This window comes from Callorhinchus milii, unplaced genomic scaffold (genome assembly GCF_018977255.1).
Source record: "Callorhinchus milii isolate IMCB2004 unplaced genomic scaffold, IMCB_Cmil_1.0 Scaffold2, whole genome shotgun sequence".
NCBI lineage: Eukaryota > Metazoa > Chordata > Chondrichthyes > Chimaeriformes > Callorhinchidae > Callorhinchus > Callorhinchus milii.
Window position 1 is genome coordinate 114,929,199 of NW_024704743.1, and position 12,507 is coordinate 114,941,705.

The 12,507-nt window shown below is 37.2% G+C and overlaps 2 protein-coding genes across 7 annotated transcripts in view; one reads left to right on the plus strand and one right to left on the minus strand.

Moving 5' to 3' along the window:
* arfgef1 (ADP-ribosylation factor guanine nucleotide-exchange factor 1 (brefeldin A-inhibited)) overlaps window positions 1–8,937 on the plus strand; it is an 83,999-nt gene extending 75,062 nt beyond the window's left edge. For both annotated transcript variants that reach the window (XM_042346786.1, XM_007886887.2), the window contains 4 exons: window positions 2,016–2,184; window positions 6,002–6,140; window positions 6,817–6,934; window positions 7,433–8,937. In XM_042346786.1, coding sequence (XP_042202720.1) covers window positions 2,016–2,184; window positions 6,002–6,140; window positions 6,817–6,934; window positions 7,433–7,597 — 591 coding nt within the window. In that variant the 3' untranslated portion in view covers window positions 7,598–8,937. The remainder of the gene's footprint in view (window positions 1–2,015; window positions 2,185–6,001; window positions 6,141–6,816; window positions 6,935–7,432) is intronic.
* A 1,195-nt stretch (window positions 8,938–10,132) lies between these two features.
* The window catches only part of LOC103174456 (centrosome and spindle pole-associated protein 1), a 46,862-nt gene continuing 44,487 nt past the window's right edge, over window positions 10,133–12,507 (minus strand). For all 5 annotated transcript variants that reach the window (XM_042332101.1, XM_042332100.1, XM_042332098.1 and 2 more), the window contains 4 exons: window positions 11,895–11,970; window positions 11,700–11,809; window positions 10,982–11,117; window positions 10,133–10,771 (listed from right to left, as the gene is read on the minus strand). In XM_042332101.1, coding sequence (XP_042188035.1) covers window positions 10,548–10,771; window positions 10,982–11,117; window positions 11,700–11,809; window positions 11,895–11,970 — 546 coding nt within the window. In that variant the 3' untranslated portion in view covers window positions 10,133–10,547. The remainder of the gene's footprint in view (window positions 10,772–10,981; window positions 11,118–11,699; window positions 11,810–11,894; window positions 11,971–12,507) is intronic.

A 12,507-nucleotide genomic window follows, 5' to 3' on the forward strand; every position in this document is an offset into this window, starting at 1 on the left:
TTGAAAAGTGCCATGGGATATCTAACGTCTACCTGAACAGGCATACAGGTCCTTGGTTCAGTGTCTCATCCAAAGGATGGCACCTGCACCAATGTATTGTGGTGTCGGCCTACTCTGTGAGTTTGCAGTCTCAATGTAGGGCTTGAACCCACATCTCATTAAACAGTTCACAATTTATTGAAGTTTGTATTGTTAATTCTGAATAGAAAATCCAGAAATGATCAAGGATTCATGAAAAAGTGATACCAAGGTTGAGGAAACTATAACACTATATCAATAATAATAATAATAATCCTTGCATTTGATATAGCGCTTTTCACGTCTTCTGGACGTCTCAAAGCGCTTCACAGAATATGCTGTAAAGTGAATTGACCATATATTTGTGGGTGAAATGCAGCAGCCAATTGCGCACAGCAGTGTCCCACAAACAGTCGTGGATTGAAAATGACCAATTTATTATCGGTTTTTTTTTGGAGGGATTATTATTAGGAGTGTGGAGTAAGGAAACTTGCCCAAGGTTTCGCCCTGCCTGGAATTGAACCAGGTGTCTCGCTTGCAAGGCGAGTGCTCTAACCACTGAGCAGGACTACAGGACTCCACAATGTAATGAGTTATAATTGACATGTTTCACAGTTCCTGTCCAGCAGCAAATAAATGGTCTCCCCATTAAGATTATGACTCACAGAACTGAAGACCTACCTATGGTCCTAAGTCTCATTGATAGGCCAGCAATCAACAGTAGCTTTTCACATTGGTCAATAAAGCATCTCAGCATGTCTGACTTCAGCAGGAATGTCTTGATGTTGTGTGTGATTCCTCACTTGTGTCGATGTTAATCACTTTTGAAGTTTTTGATTAACAGAATTCAATTTGGCAAACTGGTTCCTCAACAAATTGGATCAGTTACTTTGCTTTATATGTGAGGGCAGCAAGCTAATAACATAGAATCTATTGACTGAATCCACAGATCTTGGTTCGGTTTCTCACAGACCAGTTACTTATCCTGACACATTTCCATGATGCATGCTGGCAGCCACATATTTTGTTCCAAATGCCAAAACAGAGTAATAAACATTTAGGAAATGGGACTCCTGTTGAGCAACTTTCATTAAAGCTACAGTGTCTGTTAACAGTAAACTGTTGTTCACCTCAATATGTTGTGCGAATATTTTCATTTTGGGAAGTGAGATTGCAAACCGTGCAGGTTTTACAAATGAGGCTTATTTACATTCTGAGGTGCTCCTAACTAACTGATCTATTCCCAGTGATGCAGTGATGAATATCTCTAAAAGGTTCCCATTTTGATGAGTTATTCAACTTAATGTAAAACATTAAAATATCAATGTATACTTATTTAAATATGATTCACTTCATATTGGTGGAGCATTGCTATGCACACATTGGTTGGTTCATTCACCTACAAAATACACAGTAACTATACTTTACAGTCAAATCCTATGAAGCGCATTGAGATGACCTGATGTGAGAGGGCACTACATCAAATGCAAGGATTATTATATATTTTCCAGGTACTGTGGTACCTTATATTCTAGTCTCAAAGTGCATTAAAACATCAGTGGGAAATGCAGTTTCCTTTTGCCCTGTACTGCTTGGTTCCAAATCTCAGCCTCACGACTAAAGCAAAGCACAAAGAGTAGAGTGAAGTGCTCTCACGGGTGGGAAGAGAATGACTCACCCCTGAGATTCCCCCATCCTCCTCCTGACTCCCTCGAATGACAAAGGCGGGGACAAAAAAGAACATCTGCTCTTTCAGGTAGAAATGGGATAAAATTCAAGGTATACTGTTGCAAAACAAATCCTCCCAAATTATTTTTCCTCAATTTTCCTTAGCTTTTCTCTGGTTTAGAGTGTGTTTTTTTGTGTGAGATTGTCCTGAGGTATTTTTTTCTGATGCATCTTTTCCCCTTGTATTTCTAAGATTATGAATAATTAATTTTTACATTTCAAATAGTGTTTTGTGTAGTAAGCCTTTGATGGTTTTTGCTTTTTTGCAGAAAGACGCAATAGAGGTCGATGTGCATGTTGAAAAGCAAGACCAGGGAATGTATCACTATCTGACTTCCCAACAGCTCTTCAAACTGCTGGACTGCCTGCTGGAGTCCCATCGATTTGCAAAGTCCTTTAATTCCAACAATGAACAGAGAACTGCACTGTGGAAGGCAGGTGTGTAAAGCTTTTGAAACACGAGTTAGAGAAAGACTAAGATTTACCACCACAAGAACAGGAAAATGTGATTTGAGAAGTTTGTGCAGCTGTGGTTTTGAAAATTCTTATTAGAGGTAGCATTTAGCACCCAGTACTAATGAGATTGGAACACTTTGATGGTTGAGCATAATAGCACAGTGATATGTTAACAGTGATGGGATGTGGATCTATCTCCAGAATTGCTCATAGCTAATTTTCATAATCTCAGCCAAGGTTACCTGCGAAGGTGCTGATTAAATTGCAGTTCTGACTAGTGGTGAGAAAGTACTGTATCAATGTGTGTGTGCAGAATATATTATTCCTCCAGAGCATTTAGATAAAACTGAGGTGCTGAATAATGTGATTGCCACTATGACATCTGCTAACAAATAATCCTTAACAATTGTAGAATAAAAGCATCCCAGAATTTCCTGCTGGGACATGTTGTGTAATATATGGAATGAATTCTGTGCTAAGGACATGGCACATGTGAGGGTTAAAATGATATTCCTTTTGAAGAATAAAGAGAAGACATAACTGTAACACAACTTTGCACCATACTTTATATTAAAAGGCATTGATTTGGTCTCAAGACTCGGGTGATGTTATAGACTGCTCGAGCTTTATTTCTGCAGTTTGTAATGCCATCTGAACCTTTAAAATGTGTTGTTGTGTCTCACATCCCTGTAATTATGCCGATGACTGGTTCTCATCAAATGGAAAGCTTGCAACCTGTTCATTTGTTTTCTGATCTTGTGCACCCTCTACTGGCTAAAGCATTAAGGTGTTTCTACTACTGTTATTTTACTGAAGAAACCGTCACTGCCACAAAAAAACAGAATAGCCTGTAGACATGGTCAAAGAGTGGCATTGATAAAATATACAACAGTTACAACTTATTTTTGGATGGTATCCTTTGCAGATTTTCTTCCGGAAACAAATTTACCTGGTTTTAGTTTCTTATTATTTTTAAGTTCCTTCTTTGTGTTTGAGCATGTACGTTGTTGTGAGGAATGTGATACCACCCGAGGTTATTGCCTGAATTTGAAGCAATTAACCATATCTTCTATTTGCATAATTCTCAACAAAATAACAAATAGCGGTTCAAATAATTCCAGCAAGTTTTATAGCAATATCCAAAAGTATATTTGTATTAAGTGTGCTTATTTTAAGAGTTTATTCCATTTATTTCTTAACTGGAATAATGAAGCCCAATAAAATTCCTGTCGACCTGAGGAACTCCATTCCTGAAGTAGATTATGTCAAAAGGGAAGCGAGTTCCTGCAGGTCAACATGACATACTCTCGCAGAAGTCCCCATTGTGTAACTCTGATTCCTTATTAAAGAATCCTATTGAGAAATATCACAGGTTAAACCCAGTTGTCTGACAACGTGAAAGAATGATATCTCAGAGCTACCAACATTGAGCAGGTCTTAAGAGTGAGATTTTCAGAGCCATGAGCCAAGCTGGTTGTTCTGCCTCATGTCAAACATGCAATGAAGTTGTGTCCTTCCCAGAACAACTCAAAGGACTTGTTCTGAGAGCATTCTGTATATTCATATTTTCATTTCACTTAGTGGTTTCAATAGCAAAAAAAATGAAAGCATAACTATTGAACATAAGTGGTTCAAGCCTTCTGAGTTGTAAAGGTAATGAAGTGGTTTTAGGACCTCTTACCTGTATGAAGCATCTCCAGCTATTGGGGGAAGGTGTCTTTGTAAGCACTGTGTTGTGCTCTGGGATGCTATCCAATGTGAAGGGCACTATATAAATGGAAGTTCTTCTTGTTGTTCGTGACAGAAAAAGCAGCAGCTTGCACTTGCTGGGCTCTTTTAATAATGATTGTAAACCTTTTCTTTGCTCTAAAAACTGCTTCCCCAATCGCTGGGGATCTTAAAAAGCAAAATCAAACCAAGGATATGATGTGTTAGGTTTGCATTTAGTTAAAAGCAGATCAAAGGAAAAAATGAGCTTTCAGCATTTGGTATTGGATCCCCAGTGCTCTGTGCTGCTGGGTGGGAGGTTGTGAATTTAGTTCCAAGAACACCAACTGCTCTCCAGTTTGTTGCCCAAGTGGCAATTTGTCATCTGGAAACCTGTACATACAGTGAGTGTCTGTGGGATATTTGGCCATGGAGTCCTGTAGGGTAGTGGTTAGAGCACTTGCTTCACAAGTGAGAGAACCTGGGTTTGATTACCTCCAGGGCGAAACGTTGAAAAGTTACCTTACTCCACACACCTGTTTACCTAGCACTAAGAAGGAAACCAGTTGTTAGTCGAATGGCGGATTGCTTTTCTGGGGATAATAATCCCTTCAAAAAATAAATAAATAAATACTGATTTGGTCACTCAATCCATGGCTGTTCATGGGACACTGCTATGCACAATTGACTATTGGGTTTCACCCATATAATATACAGGCAATTATTCACTTTACAGTATATTCTGTGAAGCAGTTTGAGATATCTCGAAGACGTGTTAAATGTATCAAATGCAAGGATTATTATTATGGAGTTACAGTTGAGCCTGATTCCTCTCTTCCACAAGATCCTCCACATATGTACTTTCCAGCCAGCATTCACTGGATAAAAATCAGAGATGGGAACCCTAACATTTTCTCTCCCCTTAAGCCCAAAGCACTGAGATCAGTTGTAATGCCCCCAAACATAACTCAGTACATAATTTCTAGTTTTCAAGAGGTGTTTAAGTAGATTTAATATTATAAAATATTTCTGAGAGAATGAAGCACTGTAAAAATGAAAAACAGATATTTTTTCCCACAAAGCCTCATGAACTGGACCGTTCAGCACCTTGGGACGTCCTCCCGACGTAAAAGGCGCTCTATAAATGCAATCTTGTTGTTGTTGTAGGATCTCATTTTCTCATCACATCTTTGATGTTACCAAACTAGTTATACCATGAAAGATCATGGCAATTATTTTTTATATAGCTACCAGGATGTCAAAATTGGTTCTCTAGCAGTAAACTCATTTAATCAGAATTGCACTGCTAATCGCGAGCTTTGCCTTTACTAGAAACTGCGTGAACTCATTCACAATAATGTAACATCAATGAATATTGCTATTTATTAACATTGGCGAAATGGGTAATAGCACAAAGAATAACAGTTCTTCAATGAGTGCCTAATGTAATTAATTTAACTTTCCATTCATTGCATAAATTAAGTTCGTTTTTTAGGCAGGAGATTCCTTAGAGAAATTTATACCCTGTCGAATAACCATAATTTTTTCATTTAATTGTTCCACGACCTGTGCTTACCCCCCTTTTCATTTAATTGTTCCATTCTCTCCGCCTTGCTATATAATGCAAATTGTTGTTCTGTCTGATTATTCCATATGCTTATCAACCTTTTACTAAAAGGAAATCATCTTCATTTCTTATTTCGTTCATTTTAATTGTTTATTTTGAAGTATGCTGTTCCCATATCAGTGCTTCTGATTTCAGCCATAGTGACTCGAAAAACAGCGATTGGCCTGGGTTAGTTAATAATGTGCATTAGGCATTCACACCAGTAGAAGGAAAAACAAAAGTCTAAAAGCCTTGGGCAAGGAAAGGGGAATAAACCCTTTGAACTTTTAAGACTGTAATCTCATCTCATGTAGAAGAAAATTCATCAGTTGATGAGATGTAAGAGTAAATTCGCTGGAATCAGTGTATGTGGGTTCTCTGTGCTGTTATCTGGTGTGATTTTTGCACTCTTGTCAAAATTGTATAATTGTTTGAAGAAACATCCAGAAATGTTGTTTTTAACAATTTGTTTTGCTGTAATCGCAGGGTTCAAAGGCAAATCAAAGCCCAATCTTCTGAAACAAGAGACTAGCAGCCTTGCTTGTGGCCTGCGCATTTTGTTCCGTATGTACATGGATAAAAACCGCAGTGACGCTTGGGTAGAAGTTCAGCAGCGATTACTTAAGTAAGTAACAAATCCTGTCACTGGTTAGAAAAGATAGTTCTAGTGGCAGAGGTTGTGAACGAAAACATCAAACTTCCTGGGTAGTTGTGTTATACCCAATATAGCTTGTGTATTGCTCCTCTCCAAAATGTTCTTGCTGTGCTCGTGCTCACGGTTCTTCTTTTCCTCCTTTTCCGGGATTCTGGCTTGGATCTTGGATTAGTTGTGGGTTTCCTCTAGTTCTTCATCTCAGTACCAAATTGGAAAAACGTCTGATGTCAATAGGTTTATCCAATTGCTTGAATTGACTACAATCTTTAGTGTAATTCAATTAATGTTCGATAGTGAATGTTAATGGAAAGATACTACAACATCAGAAAGTTTGTCACTTATTCCTGTGTTCTCATAAAACAAATTTCTCTTTCAGTCTTTTTCTGCACCAAGATATATTATTTTTGTGTGCTTGTTTACTCCTCATCAGGAATTTTATTACCATAATAGCATTTTCATTTTAGAATGCAACTTTTTCTTTTGATTTTCCTGGTTAACGATTTAAGCGGGAAGGCCAAGGTCAAATATTTTCAAAGTAAGCCAAAGGGAGTGAAGGCAGAGAGTTCTGTATCTGAAACGGCTTCCTTTGGGTTTTACAACTGAGATTTTTTAATACAGTACATTGTAACACTGATTTCCTTCCCAGTGTTTGCAGTGAAGCTCTCAGCTACTTCCTGACACTTACCTCAGAAAGTCACCGGGAGGCCTGGACGAACCTTCTACTTCTCTTCTTAACTAAAGTTCTTAAAATAAGTGACGAAAGGGTAAGAATCTGAATTCAAATATCCTGTTGATGCAAAGTTTACATTTTTTATTCAGTGTTCTTTAATGATCAATCACAAGGCCATTCTTCATATTTTCAAGATTCAATTTATGCTACAATTGTGTTTCTCCCCCTCTTAATAAAGCATGATTTTTAAAAAAAATTAACCTGGGTGTTTTAGTGAAACTAAAGTAAGTTCGGAATTGCTAAGTCTAGGATTGTTTGCAAAGGCATGAAAACCATTAACCTGAACAGGTAAGTTTAGATCCTGGATATGACATCTAATTTTCCCAGTTAATGTTTAATGTAAATTCCTCCGATAGCATGAATGCAATAACTGAAAAATCTTAGTTATTTAAAAATATTTATTGCACTTTTTTTGATATCTAATCATTGTTAAAATATCATACCTGCTTAAAATGAGCATTGCGTTTTGTCTAACTGGCGTGTTTTCTGCATTCAAATGGGGTCTAGTAATCGTTGTATTTTTTTTCCCCAGTTCAAGGCCCATGCATCAAGGTACTACCCGTTTCTGTGTGAAATTATGCAATTTGATCTGATTCCTGAATTGCGAGCTGTCCTACGCAAATTTTATCTCCGTATTGGCATAGTCTTTAAAATATCCCATCCCTTAGACCAAGAGCATGGATCAACCAAGCAGTAACCTTGACTGAGATCTTAGCTAGACCAGTCTGTCCATATGTTTGCTGAAAAGGACAAGGCCTCGTTTGACTATCTCTTCCTGCCTCAATCCCTCCTTGATTTTTCTGTAAAGGATGGTGCTTAACTCTGTTGGTTTCTAAATGCCTAAAAGATACAGATGAGTGAACTGTAATCAAAGCTTAAACTGCTCTATTCCATTGCATTAATTATCTGAAGGATGCAAGGTACAGACATGCGAAGCGTGGAGTCAGCTCTTCACAATTTTGATGTTCACACTTTGAGAATGCAGTGTGGAGAAGTGCACTGACTCAGACTTGAAACATGGACAGGAAGCAGTGCCTATTGTACAGGGGAGAAAATATTTAAATGAGTCCTGTGGTTTAAACTTCTGGCATCAGAAGTGTTTGACAGTGACTAATATATGTGCTCTAAGGGAACTATAATCTTGTAGTATCTTTATCATCTTACAGGCAGGATGAAAGGCATAATTGACATTTCATTTCTACAATTACTAGCAAAGATCAGTGAACATTGTCCAGTAACTTTTTTTTGCACAGCTCAATGACCATCTTTCTGTAAAATCTGTTGTACAGACACCAATCTGTAAAGTACACAACACTATATAGTTCTTCCAGATGTTTCTTTTATTTCATATTTTATGTTGTTGATTTGCTGATGTCGCATAAATGTTATTGTTCATTGTATGCACTGGGGATTATTTTTCTTTGGCTTTGTGAATTTTTTTAAAAAATTCTCTTGAATGTTGCTCAATGCAGTTGTATTGGAATCGAAGGAGGTGATGGTTAATAGAGCAAGGAGGCACTAAGGACATTATCATTGGTGCAATTAACAGAATGGTTACCCTGTCAGAGCTGTTTTTTTCTCTTACCTGCATATTACAGGCAAGGGCCTGTTTTAAAAAAAATATTGATCCTCTCAACTGGAACTCGAATCACTGCGGGCTGATCTGAAGTGCATCTGCACTGTCATAAAACTGTCTCCATGTTTGATGTAGGTTCTGCTGTCTATGTATAAAATTTGATGTTAAATTAAATATATTAAATAATGAATCAGTTGGGGCTTGGGATGATGAAATGTACTGAAACCTAATTATTAAGAAGCTGTGAATTGAGCTTTAATGATTAAAAGATGAACACGACAGTTTCAAGCATTCCTAGTCACTGTGGATGTAGAAAATAAATATTTGGAGGAGGTTGAAATGTATATGGTACAGACATGTAAAGTTTTCTATGTAAAAATATGTACAACTTTCTGTACAATATTGGTTATCATCTGGCATATTCTAATCAGGTCTTAGGTCAATAAAGTTTTTGAACTCTCTTTTACCAGTGCAGTCTCATTTTGATTAACAGTGTTCTTACCTTTGTTTACACACATTGAAACAGATTGTGTTCAATTACCAGCTGAAGGACTTGCGACTTGCTGATGGTTGTTTGTATGGAAAGTCAGTGCAACTTTCCAGTGAGGCAGGCTGTCAGTTTCACTTCATTATGAGAGGCAGAGCCTTCTGTCGCTATGCCTCTGTCCACTGGGATTCTCTTCCTCAACCACTTTATCTTGCTACCTTTCATCCTGTCACCAATGTACTTCTGAAAACATACTTTCTTTGCCTTTGGTCAACATTCTTGTGTTTCATTTCCTTAATCTATGTGTGCCCTAACTTGTGTTAGTGCTGTGAGACTTTATTTGAAAGGTACTATATAAATCCAAGTTGTGATGTAAGATCCTTTGCAGAATAGAGAAAGTAAATACATATTTTAGCTATAAAACAAGAATGTACAGTTGCAGGTTTATGAAAGGTAATTCTAGGATATAATCTCACATTATAATCAAAAGGTGGAGTGGATTACTATGGAGGGTTGATTGAAAAGAGGATAAGAGACAGTTAGATGATGTAATGGGCATTTGATAAGTTTGGAATTTTGAAAGGATGAGCTCAAATCTTCTGAATTGTTCTTGTCCTTTAAACAGAATACATGCTTTTAGTGTTTTACATTTGCCCATTGAGATGTTTAGAAAGCTACTCACTCCACCAGCAATGAGATAGTAGTTGAGCCTGGTTATTTTTGATTGAGGTGTTTAATGACGGGTACTAAATGGAACCTTTTGTTGCTCTGAATTCCAGTATGCAACAACGTGTATTACTGCAAGTTGTGTAAAATCCTGAGATGTGCTTATGATGTCAAATGCACTATATTAAATAGGATTTATCTTATTTTTTGAAGGGAGTGGGGAGCAAGCAGCAGACCAGGGCCAAAAGAACAAATGGTGGCTGAAAAAGATAGCATAGGATGGAATAGAGCAGTGACAAGATTGGAAACTCGAGCCAAGGTTCTTAAATTCAATCCACTGGGGTCAAGAAGTCAATGTTCCTTGGTATCCAAAGACTTGTAAGAGATAATTCAATTGATTTGACAATAGAACAACACTAACCCAGCTACAATCAGCAACTCAACAAAATGTGATATCTCATCAGTTTAGGCCCATTGTTAAATTAATCTCAAAGTACATGCAATATTCTTAAAAATAAAATTTATTTACATATTGCACACATCTAGGTTACAACAAATACAATCATTGATAATATAAGTTAAGAAACAATGCAGGTTTGGAAAATAAATTCAATTATTAGCACCAGTTAGTGCCAGATCCAGTTAACAAACTGAAAAATAGTTTTCTGTTCCAGTGTAATCCAGATGCTAATATTCCTGGAAATAATTTACTGTTAAGCACATATACTTTGTTGATTACCACTCTTAATCACAGATGAAAGATTTTTGCCCTTTTGTAATGTGTTTATTCAAGGCCACATGCTGGTGAAGAGAATATGGACCCCAAATTTAAATACATATATAAAGAAAGTGCATAGAGATGTATCCACTAACAAAAGTATTCCCTACTGAGTCGCTTCTTGTCTCTGGCAGATAATTTCATCCATGTGCAGTGGAATGACCGTGCCAGTTGAAGGCAGATGTGTTAACTGAAGGTGGGCGGACATTTTGGGTATGTTCGTCCATAAACTTCCTTAAAGTTTCAGATGTTCCTGGTCGGAGCCATGGGTCAGTAGCCACTGTATCAATTGAGGTCGGCCTTTCTTTGTTTTGTGATAAGAACTGCTTCAGAATGTCGTCAGCATCTTCCAGTGTAACAATATCTTTAAAGAATGTTTAAAGAAACTGAACTGTCAAATCATTCCACACTGACATTTCCAAGAATGTAATTTATAAAGAGCACCGGGGAAAGGAATTCAGAAATGCATACCATTGACTTTTTCTGAACCTCTTTCACTTTGCAACACTGTCAAATAATAATATTGACTTAATGAAATACTTTTTGTTTTTTTTTGAAAGAATGTGTAGCTTACCTGGCTGCTGCAAATTATCCAGATTCTTTATACGTTGCTCATTCCTGGCTCTTACTTGATCCAAATGCATAGTGGAGCCAGAGTGCAGAGAGGTGCTGTCTGCTCGATGAGTAGGGTGCATGGCAATTGGACTATCCTGTAATTGAAAACAACAAACAGAAATTGAGTCAATTTTAACCATCATTTACATTGGGCAACGTTGCAGAACTCTTCAGAAAACAATTTAAAAAATGCACATTAAACAAAAGAACCCACAATTACCAGCGGTTATTTTGGTTATAAGATATATTATTGCCCCTACTCTCTGCTTTTAGTTGTTCTAGGCTAAGACAACAGTACACTGCACTTTAACAACTCTAAGGTAGAGAAGAGGCCAGTTATGGCCTCTCCTGTTTGCAATCCACTGGATTTGGCTGAGTACCCCCTCCCCCCAGTTCACACATGAAAATGGCCACTTGCACAAGGTCCTGCAGGATACCCATAAAACAGTGTCTCAGTCAGTGAGATTAGCATGTATTATTCACGTGGAATAAAGGGAGAGAGAGAGAGAACATGTATATGCATTTCACTTTTCAGCTGTGCCAAACAATAAACATTAAATTTTTAGAAACTTTGGTAAGAACAACAATGTGAAATGGACATAGCCTTACATTTTCTTTATGAAAAAGGGAGCAAAATAACACATACAATAGCAAGGAACATCCAATAAAGTACGTACAGAGTTGAAATCTAGCCTCTCTTTATTGCGGCGTCTTCGGTCTCGTGCACGAGTTTCAGGCCATGTTGGCTCAGTGTATGCCTGAAGAGGGAAGGTTTCTCCATGGCTTCCTGGTTAATAGAGGTTAAATCTGATTAAAAAAAAGCTGAAAAAATACACTCTTTCAGAGAGTAATAAAGAATACAGAGCGCTTACCTAAAAAGGCGCTATCTGATTCAAGCAATGAGTTTTTCAACCAGTCTTCACTTGGTTCCCTCATTGGCTCCCTTGTCTGTAGAGTGATAGAAAGATGCAAATAAAGCAATCATTATAAAATATATAACCAACATAATATTACGGGTACAAGTAGAATAGGTAGATAGAAAAACAGAAATTCACAAGTTTATTACATCTAGGCAGATGATTTAATCCCTGCCCTTTTGCCATATTCACTAATACCTTTACTATCCACGTATCTGTCTCTGTTAAACATCCCATGATAATACACTGCCTCAATACCTTTCTCGGGCAGAGCTTCCCACATCATCACAACCCTCTGGGTGCAGAAATGCTTCCTGACCTCAGTTCTAACAAGTTTGATTCTGATTTTAAGACTCTGCTTCCTTGATAACTGACTTTGTATCTATTTTTCTATTTAAAATCCTTTAAGAATGGAAAGATCCAAAAAATAAGAAAGGATTTAGAAAAGTTTCAAAATAACTCAGGATTTTAAAAATTGTACTCAATACGTGTGGTTTGTACTTTTGAAATGGTGATATTAAAATATCATCTTGGAAGTTTAAGTACAGAATTATGAGCAACATTGTAC